Consider the following 24,697-nt stretch of genomic DNA (forward strand, 5'->3'; position numbering starts at 1 on the left):
AAATTAATTACAAAGTGTTAAAGACAGAACAGAAATATTGAACCTAATATTTTTGATCTGGACATAATTCTAGCATTCAGATTTGGTGACTAAATATTAGAAAAAGAAATGATGCAAATAAAGAATGAACAATAGGTGGTAGCACTGGACATCTGGAGGCATGGATTATGATCCTGCATTAGATGAAAAATGAACATTACTATTTAGCATGAAATTAGTTTTTTTTTAATGGAGGTAAGAATTGATTTGTTTGTTTTCCGATGCCAATAGCATGATTATATTTAGCAGATTGTAGTTTGTTGTTATTAATTAAACAATATTAATTATAAACTATATTTATGACACACAGGCAGTCAATGAAACACTTTCAGTTGGTGCATCTTTACTGTTGCCTCCTCTCAGGGAACGTACTGAACTGTTACATAATCTACTACCTCAAGGTCCTGAAAGATGGGAAAGTTTATCAAAAGGACAAGTAAGCATTGTCATTCAATGCTCATGACATGTATGATTTGCCATTACTAATATTGACAAAATATGCATGCAGTGCTATTTTGTATTTGATTCTGTTTGGTTTGCTCATTTTTCTATATTGTTTAATTTATGAACACGTTTAGTGGATTATTGTTGGACTTGTTCTGCTAAAATTAGAACAATCCATAAAACCATTTAATTCCTTCCTCACTATTTACACTTTCATCCTATGAAATGTTCTTCAGTGTTATGCATATGTTTGGCAGTAAAGAGGATAAAATAATGTTCATGAATTAATCAAGTTGCAGATGCATTAGGTTAAACACTGCAGAGAGAGATATTTGCTTCCCTCTGGCCAGCTGTTCTGTACAGAACTGCCAGTGACATCTGTTGGTGAAGCTGTCCCCGACTTGTCATGACTGGTACATGTGCATTAGTTTAGTTTTGAGATACAGCACGGAAACAGGCCCTTTGGCCTACCGAGTCCACACTGACCACCGACCGACCGACAGGTCACGCGGAGAACGTACAAACTCCATTCAGACAGACCCGTAACCAGGATCGAGCCCGGGTCTCTGGTGCTGTAAGCGCTGTAAGGCAGCAACTCTACCGCTGCACCACCATGGCCCAGTCCATACTGAGCATCAGCCATCCATTTACACCAATACCATTGTATTGTCCCTCCATTTGCTTCAATTCCCCCCAGATTGTAAGAGACCTTTAACAGCTTACTGTTGTTGAGACCATCGGTGCCTGGAGACCACTCGAAAAGCCATTACCTTCAAAACCTATGGACCAAGTGTTGGGAAGATATTTAAACAAAAATCTAAATTTTAGCAAACATGCACATGGATATGCTAAATGGCCTCTTACTCTGTTTTAAAACTCCATGGTTCAATGAGAGTTACATTTCATGAGGTCAGAGGGAGTCTTTCCGCTGAAGGTTAAGTTTACTCATAACTGATACTCACTAGCTGAGGGCCATGAGCCAATTTTTTCCATTGCATCCAACCCCACTTTCTGCTCCACCTCTCCAAAACTATTAAGCAAATAATCTATTAAGCAAATAGATATAATAGTGGTATTTTGGAGTATTTTACATCAACACATGGAACTGCAGGGAATGGAGGGATTTTGATTATGTACAGGAGGATGAGATCAGTTTAATGGCATGATGTTCAGTGCAAACATTTTGGCCTCAAGGGACATTCCTCTGTTGTACTTTCTATGTACAATCTACTAAAACCTCTCCAGAATTTCTCCAAAACCAGATTAAATGATGTACCTTCAGAAATATTGACTAGATAACTAATTGGATTAGTATGTAGCAGACTTTTGCTTGTTTTTTTTGTTAGCTGAAGTGGGATAAGAATAACGTTCTTAGCATTTTTCTTGTACTTGAATAAAAACAATTGAAGGAGAATTTATGTTTATGGGCATTAATTCAAGTTATTGTTGAAGCTATTTTCTGGTGAAAGATTACCACCAGTTGTTGAACTATTAATATTGATGAGGGGAAATAAAGTAAAAATTCAAATATATTGGTACCCATGCCTGATTCAGTTGTCTGATTGCATCCATCAATTATACCATCATAACCAACATTTTCAAAACCTATTTAGCTGGCAGGCATATCCCAAAAATCAAGTATTATTCATATTGTAATTTACTGTCTTTCTTGTTTTCCTAACTAGAGAATGCAATTGGATATCATACTGACCAGTCTGCAGGACCAGTCCCACATTGCATCTCTGTTGGGTTACAGCTCACCTGTTGATATGACAGAGGGATTCTCTCAGAAGTGCTGTTCAGACCAGGACTCGTCCAATTCAGGAACTATCGACCATTTTCATTTAGCAGAGATCCTTTTAAAAACTCTGTTAAGGAACATTGGTTTCTACACTGTAAGCATTTTCTTTTAACCAAGAAGTTAATATTTTCTGTCACTGTTATCTCAATATCCTTAATTGTCTGTCTCATAAGGACCGTGCATTTGGAGAGCTGGAGAAGAACAGTGATAAGCAACAAAGTAATACAAGCAATACAGAGAGTGGACCACCTTCCCATGTCCATCAACTGCTGTCTGCATTACATAAACATCTACTGGCTCACTGTTACTCAAATGCTGCTGCTAAGGTAATGGGGAGGTGATTCGTCCATGCCTTATAAAGATAATGTTAAATCCAAGAAAAGTGCTTATAAAAATGACAATGTATTGGGATCTGGATTGGGAGCATTTTAAGAACTTTGCAAAGGTAGGCAAAGAACTTGATATTGACGGGCAAGATAGAGTACGAGAAACACAAAAATGCATTGTAAGGTTCTATATAAGTACACAAATAAAAAGACTGGGGCAAATGCGGGATCCAGTACAAAGAGGCAGCAGAATTTACAATGGGGAATAAAGAATTGGCAGATGGATGAAGCAAATATTTTACAAATGCCTTCATGGATGAATACTACAAAACCAGCCATGTACATTAAAAAATCAAAGATATTGGAATTGATATTGGTTTTGATTTATGATGATCACGTGTATTGAAATACAGTGAAAATTTTTGTTTTGTGTGCTATATAGTCAAATCAAATCATACAACAATATATGTCTCCTTTGCTGACATTGAGAGAAAGGTTGTTGCCTTGACACCAGGTCACAAGGTTTCAATCTCATTCCTGTAGTCCTGCTTGTTGACTGGATAACACGCAACAAAAAAAGGCTTTCATTGTATCTCAGTACATGTGACCATAATAAACTCAGCTAAACTAGACCAAATAAATTTGAGGGCAGGGTGGAAGTTGGTGGTGGTTGATGAAATCAACGAGATCTGCATGGGTTCAGGAGGCTGCCTTGATGCTGCTGTCTATGTAGTGGAGAAAGATGACGGATGATGCCAGTGTACACTTGCAACAAGGACTGTACGACGTAACCAACAAAAAGGCAGGTATACAGTAGTTGCGGTCCATGCAAGTGTCCATGGCTGCATATTTAACTTGAAGAAAGCGAGAGGAATAAAAAGAGAAGTGTTGAGGGTGAGGACATGATCTGACAGGCGGAGAGGAGAGTTAGTAGAGGGGAACTGATTGGGTCTCTATTGAAGGCCTTGAGACCTTCCTGGTGGAGGATGGAGGTGTAAAGTGACTGGACATGAGTATTTGGAGTTCTGTCGGGCAGGAGCAGGCAGAAACAATGGAGCTGCCAGGGTAGTCCTGTTTGTGGATTTTGGGAGGAAGATAGAAGCGAGCAGTAACCGGACTGGGGAACTATATGGTTGGAGGTTGTGGGGGAGAGATTGCCAGAAGTGATGAGATTGGTAACAGTCTGGGAGGTGACGGCCTCGTATTTGTAAAGTCATGATCGAGGGGTTGGTATGAGGGTGTGAACGAGAGCTGGTGCCTGGCCTCATGTTAGAGCTCAGGAATGGGATTAAATGCAACCTCCTGCTCCCATTCCTTGGGTTCCTGTAGAGCAATTAACACGTACTCCAAGTGATTATTGAAGGTGTGGGTTCGAATCCCACTTCTGACACAATTTAGAGCAATTAACACATACTCCGTCAGGATCCAACAGGTTTATTGGCATATAATAAAGTTACACTGTGTCTCTACTGACAGCTAGTGTCTGGAAGCTTTAGTCATAAATGGTGGCTATATGGTAAAACCCGGACTGGATTATAGATCCGAGTGGTGTGTGTTAGTATTGGTGACCCTATAGGTAGAGCAGATCCACAGTTCCTACGCATTTGTTGAATGTTATTTCATTTTTAAAAATCAACTCCTCGGAAAGCATTAATTGGTGTGAGAATGAGTGTTACATATAAAAAAATTATATCTTTCCAAGTTCAGTTCTCTGTCTAGCAAATGTAAAAAAGAGAGGTTAAATTTTGACTTTGGTGCCTTTTCCCTGCTGAGAGGATCGAATATACCACGAGTTCATCCTTCCACCCCATATCATCACAACCCCTGCTTACTCAGTTCTGGCACTTTTAAGTTATTGAACGTTAATGGTTATGATGTCAAATGCTGAGGGAATGATGCCTAAAGCCCCTGTCCCACTTAGGAAACCTGAATGGAAACCGCTGGAGGCTTTGCACCCCACCCAAGGTTTCCGTGCGGTTCCCGGAGGTTTTTGTCAGTCTCTCTACCTGCTTCCACTACCTGCAACCTCCGGCAACCACCTGCAACCTCCGGGAACCGCACGGAGACCTTGGGTGGGGCGCAAAGTCTCCAGAGGTTTCCGTTCAGGTTTCCTAAGTGGGACAGGGGGATTTTACTTTGCTTTAGCTGAAGCTTGCATATTGATAGTTCACTGGCTTCAGGTAGGAAGAAATAATTATTTTGGTGATTTTTATTAATTATTGTCAACCAAGTATCTTTATAAATCAGTGTTTCTTTTTTTTAAAATTTTAGGATCAGTTAAGCATAGATTTGCTGCATAAACATTTACACTTGTTGCTGCTGTATGCATCCGATACCTACAGACGGTCTGCAATCCTTCTCAAAGAAAGCTTAGTGGATAGCAGTGTTACAGATAAGTTGCACGGTAAGAATCCTGTTTTATCCCATGCGATCAGCATGAAAAATCACAGACACAAAGCACTGGAGAGTAATTCAGCGGGTACGGCAGCATCTCTGGAGAAAATGTGTAGGTGACATTTCAGGACGACACAAAACGTCAGTATTTAATCGTCTCCAGAGATGCTTCCATGACCCGGTGAGTTACTCCAGCGCTTCATCTTTTTTTGTAAACCAGCATCAGCAATTCCTTGTTTCTACATCAAAAATCACAACTCTTATATAAACAGTTAATTGGTCTCAAACTCCAATTGTGTACTTTTGCTACTATCTACATCTTTCAACAGAACCAGAAAGCTTGCTACTCTGCATTCTGTTTGACCCTATTTGACTTTGAATTTCTGACCGTCTGTATTAATAACTTCTGTTTCTATGCTGTCATACACCAGTGGCGTCACCCTTCACATAAGACCTTAAACCAACAATGTGTATGCCTGACGAAGGATCCAGGAGGAAGGGTCTCACCCAGAAACATCGACTGTCCAATTCCCTCCACAGATGCTGCCTGACCCATGGAGTTTCCCCAGCAGTGTTTTACTCTTGATGCCTAAGCTTGTTACATGCTCTTTAAAGATTAAAGTGAACTATTGAAGGAAGTACAGACAAATGCTGTAGAAACTCAGCGGGTGCAGCAGCATCTATGGAGCGAAGGAAATAGGCAAAGTTTCGGGCCAAAACCCTACTTCAGAAGTATAGATCCAGCAAACATTAGACAGGCACAAAAAGCTGGAATAACTCAGCGGGTTAGGCGGCATCTCTGGAAAAAAGGAATAGGTGACGTTGCAGGTTGAGACCCTTCTCCCAAAACATCGCCTATTCTTTTTTCCAGAGATGCTGCTTGATACGCTGAGTTACTCTAGCTTTTTGTATCTGTCTTTGGTTTAATCCAGCATCTGTAGTTCCTCCCGCCAACAAACATTAGGTCATTTTCAGTAATCGTATCTGATTCGATCAGTGTCCATTGGGAAACCTTTGATTCATTTTAGAGCAACTGATACGTGCCTGGAATCAGATTCTCGGCTAATGATGCTATTGATCAATAGCAGAACATAGCTCCTCCATACTTGGTAAATGTTGGTTCTATTGTTCCCTACAGCCATCAGGCTATTAAACACAACAACAAATAAGCTCTGAGCTCTGAACTGCAAAAGACTATATTATTATTGCACTATATTAGTTATTTATTGAACTTTTTTTTTCTCTTCCACCGTTATGTACTATGTTTACATATTTGCATATTCTGTTGTGCTGCAGCAAGTAAGAATTTCATGGCACCATCCGGAACATATGACAATAAAACACTCTTGACTCTTGAAAAATCCAAGATAGTATCGTTTGAGGTATGAGGGTTTTCAAACTGATCACTGGCTCATTGATCGTCCTGTGACTTGCAATTGGACTTTTTCATTGCATTGGAAGATTTTTAAGTACTGAATTTTTTACCAGAGATCCAAATTATCCAGCATGTTCAGGTGTGGCACGTCTTTGGAGTGTGGGAGGAAACTGGAGCACCCGAAGAAGCCCATTGCAGTCACACAGCGAACGTTACAAATTCCATACAGACAGCACCCATGGTCAGGATTGAACCTGGGCCTCTGTTGCTGTAAGACAGCAGCTCTACCTCTACGCCACTATGACGCCCGAACCATCAGAATTTTTGAATAGTCAGACAACGGATTATCAAATGTTTTTACTGCACTTTTAATATTCTCTATCAAATTAGCCTTTTTGCAAAAAATCATGTATATGGCGATCGTTGCTCAGCACAGACTCGGTAGGCCGAAGGGCCTGTTTCTACTCTGTATCTCTAAAGTCTAAAATTAAAGTTGGTATTGTAAGAATGATTCGCATGTTGAGACATTTAGCAGAGTTTGATTGTAGCAAGTTTTTTTTTCACAATTACCATACTGTGTAAAATATTCAATTTCATTTTTTGTGTCACTTGATATTTTGAATCAATGATCCAAGTTTTATTGTTTAGTGAAAGAAAAGGTAACCTATTATAATAGATATAAAAAGCAGCTTTCTGATTGGTGAGCCCTGTTTCATTTAAATCATTTCTTTCTTTTAGGAATTCTTTTTAACTCTGCAGCAGGAAGTATTTTGTGTCAGGTCGTCTATTCCCTTCTGCTGCTACCTGCTGGTATTGTACGACCAATGCTTGGCAGTCTTTTAGATCTTCTTCAACCTCTGGATTGTCTAAATAGGCTTTTACCAGCGGCACTGTTATTAGAGGAACAAGAACTGGAATCGGTGATAAATGGTTCGTATGGTTATTTTAATTCTGTCAAATTATAGAGTGGTATAGTGTGGAAACAAAACCTATGACCCAACCTGCCCACACAGACCAATATGTCCCATCTACACTAGTCCCATCTGCCTGCTTTTGGCCCATATCCCTCTGAACCTATCCTCTCCATGTACCTGTCTAAATGTTTCTTAAATGTTGCAATAGCACCTGCTCTAAACGTTGCAATAAGAGAGTTCGGCATTTCAACTGCATAAGCCCAGGTCATAGGTCATTCGCGATAAACATTCTCGCCAGATGACCTGCGTTTCATCTGTATTTTCCAGTTTTGCGTCTTCGAGGTAAGAAAATCCTGCTTTCAAAACGATCAACGAGATGTATTTATTGCTTTAAGCCCCTGTCCCACTTAGGCGATTTTTTTCGGCGACTACAGATGACTAGGCTGTCGCCACATTGTCGCGGGGTGACGCCTGTATGGTCGTGAGTAATCTCAAGTCGCCTAAAGAGTCGTAACTGTTTTCTGGTCGCTGCTGGATTTTGAAATGTTCAAAACTTTTCGGCGACTGTGGGCTTGACGTAGCTTGATGTAGCTTGTCTTCTCCTGTCGTAGGTGACGCAGGTTGTCGCCAGGTGACGTTGTTTGTCGCCGGTTACTGACTTTGGTGAATTCCTTTGGCGACTACCTACGTCAACCGGCTACAGGTACCGGCGACTGAATTGTCTTCAGTTGTCTTCAGTTGTCGCCGACAGGGTCGTTGCTTGTCGTAGCTTGTCGCGGGTGGAAGAAGGTTGACTTAGGTTGTCGGCTATGTGGTTGTAGGTTGTCGTAGGTGTGGTCATAGGTAGACGTCCTAATGGGTCGCCGGTTGTCGGTAGATTGCCGTAGCTTGACGTCGACTAGGTGGTAGGTTGTCGTAGCTTGTCGTAGACATTGTCATGGGGGGGGGGGGTCCAGTTGCCGCTTTTTCGGCAACCTGCTACGACTGTGGCAGTCGCCGGCAGTCACCGAATAAATCGCCTAAGTGGTACAGGCCCTTTATGCTTCGGTGTTTTATTGCTTTATGCCCCTGTCCTACTTAGGAAACCTGAACGGAAATCTCTGGTGACCTTGCCAGCGACCCAAGGTTTCCATGAGTCGCCGGAGGATTTGGTCACTCGCCTGGAAAGCCTCGAGCTGGATCGACCGAAGCGTGAGCTGCATCTACCCGCCAAAGATCCTGTAGGATCTTTGCTACCAACCACACACAGACGCACACACACGCACACACACACACACACACACACACACACACACACACACACACACACACACACCCACACACACACACACACACACACACACCGAAGGTGGGGGCCAGGGACAGCGGAGGAGCGCTGTCTGCGCGATGAAGAGGAAGGTAAACGGCTGCCACAGAGCACGGTAAGTCCTTTAGAGAGTGCTTGGGGGGGGGGGGGTGGAGAGAAGGGGGGAGAAAGAGAGAGGAGGAAGAGCGGAGAGAAAAGGTGGAGAGAAGGGGGGAGAGGGAGTGGAGACAGTTTTAAGAAGTTTAACAAAATTTAGTGGGCATTTTACCTTCCGGTGGGTCTTCTAGGTCGTGAAACTCCAATGAGCCAATCAAAATGGCTGGTCAGCGAAGGAGATGGCCTTCGACTGCCTATAAGTAAATAGAGACCCCACTCCACTGGCTTCGACCAAACTATTTTTAGTCGAGTCCGGTTTTGATTATGTTGAAATAATCGAAGCAACCTAGAAGAAGCCTCGGCCACGCGGAAACCACTTTCGACCATTAGGGAGAGTGACCAAAATCTCTGGTGACCTCATGGAAACCTTGGGTCGCGGGCAAGGTCACCAGAGGTTTCCGTTCAGGATTCCTAAGTGGGACAGGGGCATTATGCTTCGGAGCGTATAACTGTTATATCAGTGTCTCAAACTAACTGCTATGTTCAGCAGACATGATATTGGTTAAAGCGGTGGAGGCCGGTTCTCTGGATACTTTCAAGAGAGAGCTAGATAGGGCTCTTAAAGATAGCGGAGTCGGGATATGGGGAGAAAGCAGGAACGGGGTACTGATTGGGGATGATCAGCCATGATCACAATGAATGGCGGCGCTGGCTCGAAGGGCTGAATGGCCTACTACTACACCTATTGTCTATTGTCTATTCATTGGTAGAATAGTTAACAATTTATACACAGTTTATACAGCGCTGAGTTTGCTTTTTTGTTCTCGAAAGACCTTTGACAAATCTCATGATTCCTTGCGTTTATCAAACAATACCAAACTCGCTTATAGTACCTGCTGATCTCTTTTTAATGAAGGTGTAGGTACAGCAATCTAAACTTGCTATTTTTAAAATCCAGTTCTGTTGGAAGAAATGTATTTTAAGAATATGAATAAATAAGAAATTGTGGTGCCAACCGGTGGTTAGGCCACCGGTATTCGAACCCGTGGCAGTCGGGGGTAGTGTCACGTGACCGGGTAATGGTGGGAAGCAGTTGCCACAAGGTTTAGGGATGTGCCCTAGTATAAGTATGGAAACATAGAAAATAGGTGCAGGAGTAGGCCATTCGGCCCTTCGAGCCTGCACCGCCATTCAATATGATCAAGGCTGATCATGCAACTCAGTATCCTGTACCTGCCTTCTCTCCATACCCCCTGATCCCTTTAGCCACAAGGGCCACATCTAACTCCCTCTTAAATATAGCCAATGAACTGGCCTCAACTACCTTCTGTGGCAGAGAATTCCAGAGATTCACCACTCTCTGTGAAAAATGTTTTCCTCATCTCGGTCCTGGGTCAGCCACCCCCATTCGTGTGTGTGTTGATCTCTTTACCTGAGCAATACATTTCTCTTTGTTTTCACCACACGTGGGTTGTTTATTTGCCCGCCATATTGGTGACCCCGACGATCCAAATCGGTCATTTTGGATTTCAAACATGTTCGCAGCCAACGACCAACCTCAAGAGCCCAAGGTTGCTGACATTCCAGCCCAGGAGAACGCTGTCTCCCTGAAGCTGCCCGTGTTCTGGACATCGCAGCCCCAGGTGTGGTTTCAATAAGCCGAGGCCCAGTTCTACGTACGGCGCATCACAGCTGATGACACCCGGTACTACAATGTGGTCGGCGCGTTGGATCAGGAGACAGCCGGTCGCCTGATCCCTTTCCTCTGCATGCCGCCAGATCAGGACAAATATGATGGCCTTAAAACGCTGTTTTGCAGACCTTTGGGCTCAGCCACCGGGACCGCGCAGCGCGGCTCCTAAACATGGGCGACCTCGGCGATCGCAAGCCATCAGATCTGATAAGCGAGATGCTCACCCTAATGGACGGCCATCGGCTCTGCCTACCCTGAGCATGCCTTCCTGGAGCAGACGCCAGATGACATCCGCCTGCTGCTCGCCGATGAGGATTTCACGGACCCCCCCCCCCCCCGCTGCTAACAGATAGAGCCGACGAGCTGTGGCAAGCCAAACAGCAGGGCAATGGCTCGAACGATCGAGTAGCGGTGGTGCCTTGGAGGACCCAGAAATCAGGCCCTGGTAGGTGGATGTGCGGAGGCAACGCCTCGTTCATGCTGCCACACTGGAGCCGATCTTCTTACGCCCCGCAGCATCTGCTATGCCACGCAGCGACCCGGTGTCTTCTGTGGACAATGTCTATGTGCAGATACTGGCGGTGTTCCCAGATATTTGGACCCCTCAATTCCATTCGACCCACTCCAAACACGGTGTGGAGCACCACATTCTTACCTCAGGTCCCCCACTCCAGCAGCCTTCCTCCCGACAAGCTCCCTATTGCTAAAGAGGAGCTCCGCCAAATGGAGGCCTGGGGGATTGTATGGCATTCAAACAGTCCGTGGGTTTCCCCCCTCCACATGGTTCCTAAGGCGTCTGGTGGTTGGCAACCTTGTGGGAATTATCACCGCCTCAATAATGACACGATCGCTGATTGGTACCTGATCCCGCATATCCAGGATTTTTTCGCCCATCTAGCCGGGGCCCGTTTCTTTTCCAAAGTCGACCTGATGCGGGGCTACCACCAGATCTCGGTAGGCCCTGAGGATGTGCCCAAGAAGGCTATCCCTTTCACCTTTTTGAATTCCTGCGGATACCTTTCGGCCTGAAGAATGTCGCGCAGGCTTTTCAGTGCCTGATGGATACAGTGAGTCACGGCTTGGACTTTCTATATATTTACCTGGACGATATTCTCGTTGTTAGTCACAGCCGCCAGAACATTGTGCGCACCTCCACCTCCTCTGCCAGCGGCTCAGCGAGCACGGCTTAGCCATCAACCTGGATAAATGCCGGTTCGGCCTCAGTTCCATTCGCTTCCTGGGCCATCAGGTTACCCAGCATGGTGCAATTCCGCTGCCAGACAAGGTGGAGGCTATTCACCGGTTCCTATGGCCTTCCACGGTGCGGGGACTACAGGCGTTCATGGGTATGGTCACCTTTTACCACCGCTTCGTACCTGCGGCGGCTCGGATTATGCGGCCGCTGTTTCCGTTTCTGGCCGGTAAGCAGCATTACCTTACGTGGAACGCCGAGGCCATGGCCGCGTTTGAAGAGGTCAAGGAGGCGCTCGCTCGCGCCACCATGCTGGTCCATCCTCGGGCTGCTGCCCGGACAGCTTTGACTGTCGACGCCTCAGACTCTGCTGTGGGGGGGGTGTTGGAGCAGTTCCATGATGGGCGCTGGCGGCCTCTGGCCTTTTTCAGTCGACAGCTCAAGCGTGTGGAGCGATAATACGTTCGATCGAGAGCTCCTGGCGTTGTATCTGGTGGTGAGGCACTTCCGTTATTTTCTCGAGGGCCGATCTTTTACTGCCTTCACGGACCTCAAGCCTCTCACTTTTGCGTTTTCGAAGGTGTCCGATCCCTGGTCCGCTCGGCAGCAGAGACACTTGGCATACATCTCCGAGTTTACCACTGACGTCTGCCACGTCGAAGGAAAGGACAACCGAGTTGCTGACACGTGTCTCGGTCTGCCATCGCTGCGGTTCTGGATGTCGCTCCGGGGATTGACTTTTCCGCCTTGGCGGCAGCTCAACTGGAGGATGCTGAGGAGATGCCTGCCTACCGCACTGCCATCTCCAGGCTGGTATTGGAGGATGTCTCGTTTGGCCCAGCGGGTGCTACTGTCCTGTGTGATGTCTCCACTGGTCAACTGCGGCCCATTGTTCCGGCTGCCTGGCGCCGGCAGGTGTTTGATGTCCTCCACGGGTTGGCGCACCCTTCCATCCGGTCCACAATTGCGCTGGTGGCGGCCCGGTTCATGTGGCATGGTTTGCGCAAGCAGGTCGGTAACTAGGCCTGGGGGATGTGTTCCGTGCCAAACGTCCAAGGTCCAGCGGCACGTCCGGGCGCCTGTTCAGGAGTTTGCCGTGCCGCATCGGCGGTTTGATCATGTGCATGTGGATATCGTGGGACCGCTGCCTCCGTCTCGGAGCGTCACGCATCTCCTCACGATGGTGGATTGTTTTACACGGTGGCGGGAAGCTGTTCCGCTGACCGACACCTCTGCTGCGTCCTGTTCCCGTGCCCTTGCTGCCCATTGGATTGCTCGTTTCGTTGATCCTGTGGACATTTCCTCGGACCGGGGTCCTCCGTTCACCTCTGAGTTGTGGTCGGCTGGAGCTCGCCTGTTGGGGGGGTTCAGCTCCACCATACTACGGCCTACCATCCACAGTCGAACGGTTTGGTGGAGCGTTTTCACATGCATTTGAAGGCCTCCCTCAAGGCACAGCTTACCGGGCCGGAGTGGATGGACGCGCTACCTTGGGTGGTGCTGGGGATCCGCACTGCCCCTAAGGAGGATTTGGCTTCCTCATCAGCGGTGTTGGTGTATGGTGCTCCGCTTATGCTTCCGGGGAATTCCGTTCCAGCGGCGCGTGGGTTGCAGGAGCCGCCTTCCTCGGTGTTTGTTCGTTTGCAGCAGAAGGTAGGCACGCTCCGGTTCCGACGTCTCGCCACGGTGTGGTGCCTTCACACGTTCCAGCTGCTCTTCAGGACTGTGCTTTTGTGTTCCTGCGCTGTGACACACATGGCAAGCCGCTGCAGCGGCTTTACGAGGGGCCCTTCCGTGTGCTGCAGAGGGGTCTTACGACTTTTGTTTTGGACATGGGGGCTCGACGTGAGACTGTCGGTGGCTAGGTTGAAGCCTGCTCATGTCAACCTGAGTTGGAGTCCCTGCCTCATCGTCGGGGGCGTCTGCGGTCCTCCCCGCTCCCGCCTTTGCCTTCCTCGGGGGAGTTCCCTGTGGGGGGGATGTGTGTAAGAGGCCCGGCCACCTCGTTCGTCTACCCTTTCAGTTTCGTGCTTTGAGTTCTGGCAGTCGGTGGTTAGACCACCTGTATTTGAACCCTTGGCAGTCGGGGGGAAGGGTCACGTAACTGGGTAATGGTGGGAAGCAGTTGTCACGGGGTTTATGGGTGTGCCCTAGTATAAGAATGGAGACCTGGGTTAGCTCTCCCCCATTCACGTGTGTGTTGATCTCTTTTGTTTTCACCACGCGTGGCTCCTTTAATCGCCCGCCATAAATTATTTTTTTTTTCAGAATAATAGATCTTGCTGTCTTTGCGCTCTGAGTTTTTATCTTGAGTAATTATAGTGTGGGTTCCAGCCAAGTAGGGCCAAGTAGGGCCAAATCCCTCATTGTCTGCTGGTTGCTCTGAGAGTTAAGGCCCTGCAAGATGGCGCGGCCCTGTCCAGTCGCCGTCGTGGCAGCTCCGCGAAAACTGTATTTTTAACTTTCATGTTCCTTTTTAACTTATTTCTAAGTTCTAACTCCCTAGTACTAACGAAGTATGGCAGGGAAACCCTCTTAAATCTAAACTCTAGCACAAAAGGAGACTTTTTAAACGCTGTACTTACCGATCCAGCGTGGCCAGCAGAGATCAACAGAGGCTGCTGCAACAACAATGGGCTACAAGGAAAACCAGGAAAAAACATTGAGGTAAGCGGGGGGGGGATTCAGAATAGGCTGAGAGCCCAAGCCTTTCGTCCCCCTCTGCCCAGCATTCTTCTGGTGAACGTCCAGTCACTAGAAAACAAGCTGGATGACCTCAGGGCGAGGGTCAGATTCCAGTAGGACATAGGGGACTGCAACATCCTCTGCCTGTCTGAAACATGGCTGACCTCACTGATTCCGGATCAGGTAATCTGCCCAACCGAGTCCTTCACTGTCCACCGTGCTGACAGAACAGAAGAATCTGGGAAATCCAAGAGTGGAGGAGTCAGCTTCATGACCAATAACAACTGGTGCAACCCTGGAAATATCAAGATGCTTTCCCGTTCCTGCTCGCCGGACCTGGAGCATCTGACGATCTCATGCCGCCCATTCTACCTTCCCCGGGAGTTCGGCTCGGTGATCGTCACAGCGGTCTACAATCCACCACAAGCGGACACTGACGTGGCACTATCGACCCTACACGATGTGCTATATCGACATCAAAACAAGAACCCGGATGCGACTATGGTGGTGGCTGGAGATTTTAATAACTCAAATCTCAAGAAGGTCATGCTGAACTTCTACCAACACATCACGTGTGCCACCAGGGGACCACTGCTATACGCCGTTCAGGAAGGGCTACAAGGCCGTTTCACTCCCTCCCCAAGGAAAATATGACCATGCTGCCATTTTCCTGCTGCCGGAGTATAAACAGAGGATAGTTCGGGAAGCGGCAGTGACGAGGGACGTAAAGCGGTGGTCCGACCAATCAGAGGCCATGCTGCAAGATGCACTGAGCGATGTCGACTGGAATATGTTCGAAGCAAGTTCCAGTGACGTCAGTGAGTTCACAGAAGCAGTCACGGACTTCATCGCAACAATAACCGACAACATCGTCCCCACGGTAAGGGTAAGCACCTTTCCGAACCAAAAACCCTGGGTAGACAGGTCCGTTCGTGTTGCCTTGAATGCTCGCACCGCTGCCTACAACTCGGGCCTGGCATCAGGAAACATGGACGTCTACAAGGTAGAGTCCTACCGACTGCGAAGGGCGGTGAAGGACGCAAAAAGGAGGTACAGGGACAAGATGGAGTCACAGATGAAGCAGCAGGACACCAGACGCCTGTGGCAGGGGCTACGGACTGTAACCAACTACCGGAGCACCCCCCCCCCCCCCTCATCCGCAAGTGCCGGCACCTCCCTAGCTGATGACCTGAACTCCTTTTACGCTCATTTCGAGACGGGCAACATCACCCCAGGTCTGCCGACTAACGACAATACCGTCAGCGGGCTGGCTAACAAAGCTGAAGGGAGGAATGTGCACACATTCTCGCTGTCCGAGCATGACGTGAGGAGGGCTCTGACACGGGTGAACACGAGGAAAGCTGCAGGCCCCGATGGCATCTCGGGGCGAGTACTTAAATCCTGTGCTACGCAGCTAGCTCCGGTGCTCACGACAATATTCAACCTCTCCCTGGACAGGTCCGTGGTCCCTGCCTGCTTCAAAAGATCCATCATTGCACCAGTACCTAAAAATGCCTCCCCAGCCTGTCTGAATGACTACTGTCCGGTGGCCCTCACCTCGGTAGTCATGAAATGCTTTGAGAGGCTGGTGAAGAAACACATCTGCGCCTTCCTCCCTCGCAACATGGACCCGTTACAATTCGCATACCGTCCGAACAGATCCACGGACGATGCGGTCTCCCAGGTTCTGCACACCGCTCTCTCTCATCTTGACAGCCAGAAGGGGGGCTACGTGAGGATGCTGTTCATAGACTTCAGTTCAGCCTTCAACACAATAGTCCCCACCAGACTGGCCGAGAAGCTACTGGAATTGGGGCTCAACACCCCACTGTGTGCCTGGGCCCTGGACTTTCTCACCGCCAGGCCCCAGGTAGTCAAGATGGGGGGAAATACATCGAAGTCCCTCACCCTGAGCACAGGATCCCCCCAGGGTTGTGTCCTCAGCCCCCTACTGTACTCCCTGTACACACATGACTGTGTGGCTAGGTTCAGCTCCAACTCGATAATCAAGTTTGCTGATGACACTGTGGTGGTGGGCCTGATCTCAGACAACGATGAGAAGGCCTACCGGGAGGAGGTGGCTGATCTGGCACTCTGGTGTCAGGACAACAGCCTCCTCTTGAACATCAAAAAAACTAAGGAGTTGATCGTGGACTTTAGGAGGGCACATCATCCTAGGACGTACGCACCATTGAGGATAAATGGGGATACTGTGGATAGGGTGTGCTGTTTTAAATACCTGGGAGTTCACATCTCTGAGGATATGACATGGACATCACACGCCGCAGCACTCGTGAGTAAGGCAAGACAGCGCCTTTACCACCTCAGGCGATTGAGGAAATTCAGAGTGTCTCTGAGGATCCTCCAGTGCTTCTACTCAGCGGCTGTGGAAAGCATCTTGTCCGGAAAGATCACGATTTGGTTTGGGAACTGCTCTGCCCAGGACAAGAAGGCTCTGCAGAGTAGTGCGTTTGGCCGAACGCACTGTGGGAACTTCACTTGCCCCTCTGCAGGAACTATACATCAGAAGGTGTAACTCCAGAGCCAATAAGATCATGGGAGACCCCTTCCACCCCTGCAACGGACTGTTCCAGCTGCTACGGTCAGGCAAACGACTCCGTTGCCATGCTGTGAGAACGGAGAGGTTGAGAAGGAGTTACTTCCCAGAGGCCATTAGGACTGTAAACTCCTACCTCACCAGGGACTAACTTTACTGAACCATTCTACTGTTTTTTTAAATTGCTGTTTTTTTACCTTTTTCCTTCCTCCCACAATATGTAATATGTAAAAGAATATGTGATTCTGTTCCATCTGTTTGTTGTTTGTTTTTTGCACAAAGTCCGCGAGCATTGCCACTTTTCATTTCACTGCACATCTCGTATGTGTATGACGAATAAACTTGACTTGACTAAGTTGTAGAATTTTGGTCAGCAGAGTAATGACAGGTCTTGAGTAATGCAGCTTTAACAAATTAAGATTGGAGTTTATGAATATTGGAACAAGGAACATCATCAGGCTTGAGAGGGTGTGTAGAAGCGCTGTGCAAAGTGTATGTAATATTCCATTTCTCCTTAAAATGTAGATCATCTGTTCTCCAGATAAGTCTGTTTTGACGGTCATGTTAATTCAATTGATGCATCGATCTTTAAATTAGGACAGTGTTTTTATTTGCCACTGGACAATTCTAAGTTTGCACTATTTAAACCTGAAGAAGGGTCTCAAACCGAAACATCACCCATTCCTTCTCTCCAGATATTCTGCCTGTCTACTGAGTTACTCCAGTATTTTGCGTCTATCTTTGGTTTAAACATAGAAATATAGAAAATAGGTGCAGGAGTAGGCCACTTGGCCCTTTGAGCAATATGATCATGGCTGATCATCCAAAATCAGTACACCGTTCCGACTTTTTCCCCATATCCCTTGATTCCCTTAGCCCTAAGAGCTAAATCTCTCGCTTGAAAACATCCAGTGAGTTAGCCTCCACTGCCTTCTGTGGCAGAGAATTCCACAGATTCACAACTGGGTGAAAAAGCTTTTCCTCATCTCAGTCCTAAATGGCCTACCCCCTATTCTTAAACTGTGACCCCTGGTTCTGGACTCCCCCAACATCGGGAACATTTTTCCTGCATCTTCCCTATCCAATCCTCTAAGAATTTCAGATGTTTCTATAAGATATCCTCTCATCCTTCTAAATTCTAGCGAATGCAAGCCCAGTTGACCCATTCTTTCATCACATGTCAGTCCCGCCACCCCGGGAAATAACCTGGTGAACCCACGCTGCCCTCCCTCAAGAGCAATAAAGCAGCATCTGCAGTTCCTTCCTACACTATACGTTTTTGTTGTAATTGAATTTGTGAAATGAGGTGCTCAGGTTATAAACAATCTGAGACACTGCCAGATATCAGAATGAGATGGTTCCTTTTACTGCAAAATCACTGGCTGCCTATGATCTTGTGAGGAAGACCTGGTGTCCTACAGAAACTTAATACAATTTAAAATGTGAGCCAGGACCAATATACATCAATTAGAAGGGCATTATTAACTTATGTAATGAAAGATTAGACTTTTGTATCACAAATTCAAATGAAAGATTTGAAAATAAATATTATTTTGTTTTAGTCTTTTGTAAATTTCCAGCAGAATGAATTGTTTATCAACTGTTGTTGCAGGTAGCAATATTTATCAAATAATCAAACTACACTGAATGAAGAATTGTTTGTATTATTTTAGAAACATTTTTACTGTTGTTTGCTTTTAGTATTTACTGAAATGCAGATGTGAATTACAAGAAAATCATCTATTTGCATTATTTGCTGTCTGCATATTTAAAAACCGTCTGTCAGATTAGACTTTGCATATTAACATCGTTCAAGTATTGTGTGACAAATTGCTGGAATCACAAGCTGTTAATTGCACATCCAAGGAAACAGGGTATCTGTATGTAAGTGAATAAGGCTAATCTCCATAACATGTTAGATTGCAAATTAGTGAAACTAATAATATATGAACTGAGAAAGAAGTGCAAGTAGAAGGTGTGAATAAAGATGAAAAATGCAATAGAAAGAAGTTTTAAGTTTTTAAAAAAAACTGTTTTAAAATACCCACTCATAATTAAACACATAATAAGTTCATGTTCATTTATTGTCACATACACCAATTGGTGTAGTGAAATTCACTGGCCAGGTCAGTCATACAATTTAAAAAAGCAACACTCAAAAAACACATTTTGACATAAACATCCATCACCGTGACTCCTACACATTCCTCACTGTGATGAATGTGATATTGAGAATTTATACTGAGAATAATTAATATGCATTCTCAATGAGGTTGACTAGAAATAATTAATGATAATATCACATGGTTAAAGGATCGTTTACTTCAAAATGGAAAAGGAGTTTTGTTCTGTAGTCACTTCATGGGTTCAGTTGGGTTCAACCCAAAATTGTGCCTCTTTGCGAATCTTGAAGGAGATATGCACATCAGTGCAGTAATTTCTAGTTTTCTGCATTTAAATTAGCATCTGATCTCCCTTAACGTTTCTATTGCAAGAATGTATAAGCATTATCAAGAGATGTTAGCTTCACTGTTACATGCATGGAAAAATATGGACCAGTAGAATGTTGACTTGTTATTCATCTACTGTAACAAAAGGCATGCATGCTATAATGTAAAGATAAAATCTGCATAATTTTTACTTTTTAGAAACTGGAAACAATTCTGAAAATTCCATTCCTATGAATGTTAAATCTTGGATTTGGTTGATTGATATGGAGCGAACCATTTCTTTTACTATTGGGCAATGTCTTGGAGAAATGCTGCAAGGTCCTCTTTGTTCACCAGAAGAAGTAAATTCAGCATATTGGCTGCAAAGCCAACTCCTCAGCAATGGTCTTGAAATTGACACCGAACGGCTTGGTAGGCCAATATTTATACCCTTATTTCTAACATTTGGAGAAAAGCCTTGTCCAAGTTTCTAACAGAATGTTTTAATAGAGTACTGTAGAATCTAAGTATTATTCTAACTTAAATATAAACTTTGGAAATGTTCTCGTTATCAATGGAGTTTTTATCAGGTTGTTATCATATTGTTCCCAGTACAATCTTGGACAAAGGCAACGTATGGGTCTGTTTCCATCAGTGATTCCCATTGCTTTTTTTTTTTTTTTTTTTTTTTTTTTTTATTAGAAGTACGGTAAGTTACAATAACACCCAACACATATGTCTTAATACATTTTTTTGTACTGCTTCATTTTTTAAGCTTTAAGAAAAAGATAGAAGTAAAGAAAGTAAGGAAAGTGCGCAAGAGTCGTGAAGGTGAAAGAATCGCTCTATTATAACATTAAACTCCGCAGAAAGGGAACTACCAACCAAGTCTGTTTTTGTTGTTTTACCCCCCGTTGCCAGATCCTGGTACCATTTATTTATTTATTTTTTAAATTACTATTGCACCTCATGCTTGTAATAGTTTCAAAAACGTACACCACGTCTTTTGGAATTGGTCTGCTTTGCCTGATAAGAGGAATCTCATCTCTTCCAGATGTAGTGTTTCAAACATATCTGATATCCACATTTTTATTGTTGGTGTGGGTGCATTTTTCCAGAATTTAAGTATAAGCTTTTTTCCCATTATTAGCCCATAATTGAGTAAATTCTTCTGAAACACGTTTAGTTCAGGGTTACCTTCCGATATTCCAAAAATAATCCATTCTGGTTTTGGTACCAGTTTTATTTTAATTAATTTTGTAAAGATGTCAAATATTTCATTCCAGAATTTTTGTATTTTTGTACAAAAAACGAAAGAATGCGCTATGTTAGCTTCTTGACACAGACATTTATCACAGATGGGTGAGACATTAGGGAAGAATTTATTTATTTTAGTTTTTGAATAATATAGTCTATGTAATGTTTTGAATTGGATGAGAGTATGTCGTACGTTGATCGAACATTTATGCACCTGTAGTAAATGATTATCCCAGCTCTCTTTTGAAATTTTTATAGCTAATTCTTGTTCCCAGTCTCTTCTAATTCCATCAGTTGTGGGTATTTCTATGTTTAAGATGATGTTATATAAGTACGATATTAGATTCGCTGATTCCGCCTTTGTCTTCATTGCTTCATCCAGTAAGTCTGTAGGCATATTATGATAGTCTTTTGTGTATTTTTTCAGATAATCACGAATTTGAAGATATTTAAAATATTGATTATTTTTCAAATTATATTTCAGTTGTAGTTGTTGAAATGATAGTAATTTTCCCAATTCATACAGATCTCCGAGCGTTTTGATTCCCATTCTTTCCCATTGTATGAATGATTTGTCTATAATTGATGGTTTAAACGATGGATTATTAACTATTGGTATTAAAAGAGATAGGTTTCTTAATTTTAGGTTCTGTTTTATTTGTTTCCATGTTCTAATTGTGCTATGTATAATTGGATTTTTATTATAATTTTTGTTACTCAGATGTATTGGTGAGAGGAGAGTCGCTCCTATATTACACGGAGAGCAGTCCTCTCTTTCCATTACAATCCAGTCCACCTGCTGGGCAGAATTGTCCAGCAGGTGAATCATATTTTTAATATTTACTGCCCAATTATAATACATAAAGTTGGGGAGCGCTAGACCACCCAGCTCTTTTCGTTTATTAAGGTGTAGTCTTTGTATTCTATGGGATTTATAATCCCATATGTGATTCCCATTGCTATCTGCTGATATTACTGATAGCAATGGGAATTACTGAGGGGGCAACCTTCCATGGAGCATAATATTTTGAAAGAATATTGGTATTTGAACAATAAGGATATTTCATTTTAAATGTCCAGGCTCCTGCATGTTTATTTATTCATTTATGTATTTACCTAATTATTTCACTCATTATTATCCTACCTGCTTTAAACTGTGGGATGATCGCCTTCTGGGATGTACACTGATAAAACCTTTCCACCCTTCATTTGCTGCAGAATTGAGCTGGCTGTTGAGGCTGTCATCATCTGCTTAAACAATATGCTTGTCTAAGATTAATGTACGTGTGCTATTTCAGGATTTTGATGGATCCATCTGGCTTCATTCTCGAATCTAGAATAGCTCCTGACTTCCTTATTTGAAGGATCATGCATATTTTCATTTTTTAAAATTATTTATTACCTTCTGTTTCTTAAATGTACAAGTCTTCTATGTTGCCTCCTTGATTTTGAAATGTGCTGTTGCAAGATGTGAAATAAACATATATGAACCCAGAATATTGTTTAGGTAAACATTTTAAAGATTCTTCTCAAAGATCTTTGTATTTTCTTTGCATAGATACTTACATTAATAGCCTCACCACAAAGGCTTTGGCTCGCTCTGCGGAAAAGAAGTCATTTGAGTTTCGAGTTTCTGAAGACACTACAGTGCTAATAGAGATTGCACTGGGTACCCCACTAGAGCCAGGGTTCAAAATCTGGAGCGGAATGCAGCTGTACGCCATTAGCAACGGTACCTTTCACCCATTATTTGGTTTAATGCATTTTCTCTAATTTTTATGAATGTTTGTTGTTATTCAGTACGAATGAATTATTTGATTAAGATTAATTGTAGATGGATTTAATTTACTTACAGAGCAATTTTATTTATGTTTTTAAAATAAATTTGTGTTTTATGGGAAAGGTATAGGTTAGAGCCATGCAATTAAAAGCACCATCTTCCTGTTTGCTGAATGGAAGAGAACTGGTGCCAATAGCAGACTGATTTCAATTGCGTAATGGTGGACAGACTTTTCTTAGGAATTAGAAACATAGAAACATAGAAAATAGGTGCAGGAGGAGGCCATTCGGCCCTTCGAGCCAGCACCGCCATTCATTGTGATCATGGCTGATCGTCCCCAATCAATAACCCATGCCTGCCTTCTCCCCATATCCCTTGATTCCACCAGCCCCTAGAGCTCTATCTAACTCATTGGGTAGCAACTGTACAGTTTTTCCTTAAGGAGTGAGTCGGATCCATAATGTGTTCATGCATGTTTCAGGCCTTTGATGTGTAATGATCGTTCAAGTTATATTTGTAATTTATGTCCTTCTATCTTTAGAAAATCGAGAAGACTAACTAGCTATCTCTACTCCACCAAGGACCTTGTATCACAACTGAGTTGCTTGAATTTTATAACTAAATTGAATTGCCCTTGAAGTCCATGTTGGATTTATTGTCTGAATGAGTAATAGTTTAAATCTTAGCTATTCATTCGACATCCATTTTCTTATCGTTTGTTGGTATTTAATAAATTATGTATTTTGTACGTTGCCACTAGAAACTTATTGTGAAATCATTAGGGTTATAAAGATTAAACTGATCTGTAGTAATATTCAAGAAACGGAACCTGAAATTTCCACCCAATCTGGACAATATTGTATTTTTTCCCCAATTTATGCTAGGTTCTTAACATCTTCTGGATAATGAATATTCGTCTAAAGCAGAGCCACTAATAATTAGCTTTAATAGTAGTGAAGTACTTTTTCCAATGTAGTTATGCAAGTATTCTTGCGTTCAATGTTTAAATACTTTTTTTCAGAGTGGGAGTGCAGTGCAAATGGGGATCATTTGTTGGACACAGTCTCACGATTCGTGCTTGCTGTATTACTTAAGCACACTGGACTATTGCTAGAAGCCTGCAAAGATGACCGGTAATTTATTTTTACATTAGTTAATGCATTCTTACAAGAGTGCAGTGAAATAAATTGAACCTGAGCTCTTAGAAAACTAAAGATATTATAGAATTAAATATGAAACAGAAACGAACACTAGTAATGAATGCCATGTTAGTTTCCAATATAGAAGTTGAATACTGTTGGTACAGAGGAAGGCAAAAAAAACGAAATTAGAAGCAAATGCAAGTATAGAAGAATAGTTTAGCTGGTAACAAAATGGAACGCACAAGACTTATTTTAACAGATTTGGAATGGAAAATCATAGTTCCCTAATTTAGTTAAGATCCTTTGCGCTGCATTTAATGCTACTACAAAATAGACTTATTAGTCCTTGGGATAAAAAGGTCAATGGCTACACAAATAGCAAATTAGGAACTATTCAGAGCCAGTAGAGAACAGTAGTTTTTGAGAATGAAGGAAATACCTCATAATGTGTACCAGGGATAATTTAATTGTTTGCCAATCCCCATATTGTATCGGTGGGAATAATGGTACATATCGAGAAGCAGGCCAATCATACAGTGTAGAAACAGGCTCTTCAGCCCAACTTGCCCTCACTGGCCAACATGTCCCAGCTACACTAGTCCCAACTTGCCTCGTCCATATCTCTCCAAACCTGTCCTATCCATGTACCTAACTGTTTCTTAAACATTGGGATAGTCCCAGCCTCAACTACAGTGCATTCAGAAAGTATTGAGACCCCTTCACTTTTTCCACATTTTGTTACATTACAGCCTTATTCTAAAATGGATTAAATTATTTTTTTTTATCATCAATCTACACACAATACCTCATAATATAAAAGCAAAAACAGGTGTTTAGAAATTTTTGTAAAATAATTAAAAAGAAATAACTGAAATATCACATTTACAAAAGTATTCAGATGCTTTGCTATGACACTCAAAATTGAGCTTTTGTACATCCTGTTTCCATTGATTATCCATTGATTATCCTTGAGATGTTTCTATAACTTGATAGGAGTCCACAAGTGGTAAATTAAATTGATTGTACATGATTTGGAAAGGCACACACCGGTCCATAAGGTCCTGCAGTTGACAGTGCATGTCAGAGCAAAAACCAAGCCATGAAGACGAAGGAATTGTCCGTAGACCTCCGAGACAGGATTGTGTCGAGACACAGATCTGGGGAAGGGTATAGAACAATTTCTGCAGCATTGCAGGTCCCGAATAGCACAGTGGCCTCCATCATTCTTAAATGGAAGAACTTTGGAACCATCAGGACTCTTCATAGA

The 24,697-nt window shown here is 43.7% G+C and overlaps 1 protein-coding gene across 3 annotated transcripts in view; it reads left to right on the top strand.

Moving 5' to 3' along the window:
* The window catches only part of LOC116979710 (probable E3 ubiquitin-protein ligase HERC1), a 283,689-nt gene that overhangs the window by 84,770 nt on the left and 174,222 nt on the right, over positions 1-24,697 (top strand). For all 3 annotated transcript variants that reach the window (XM_033031434.1, XM_033031451.1, XM_033031442.1), the window contains exons 13-20: positions 350-475; positions 2,169-2,378; positions 2,458-2,610; positions 4,882-5,014; positions 7,118-7,309; positions 19,471-19,683; positions 22,067-22,240; positions 23,310-23,421. In XM_033031434.1, coding sequence (XP_032887325.1) covers positions 350-475; positions 2,169-2,378; positions 2,458-2,610; positions 4,882-5,014; positions 7,118-7,309; positions 19,471-19,683; positions 22,067-22,240; positions 23,310-23,421 — 1,313 coding nt within the window. The remainder of the gene's footprint in view (positions 1-349; positions 476-2,168; positions 2,379-2,457; positions 2,611-4,881; positions 5,015-7,117; positions 7,310-19,470; positions 19,684-22,066; positions 22,241-23,309; positions 23,422-24,697) is intronic.

The sequence above is a fragment of the Amblyraja radiata genome, chromosome 1 (assembly GCF_010909765.2).
Source record: "Amblyraja radiata isolate CabotCenter1 chromosome 1, sAmbRad1.1.pri, whole genome shotgun sequence".
In the NCBI taxonomy this organism is placed as follows: domain Eukaryota; kingdom Metazoa; phylum Chordata; class Chondrichthyes; order Rajiformes; family Rajidae; genus Amblyraja; species Amblyraja radiata.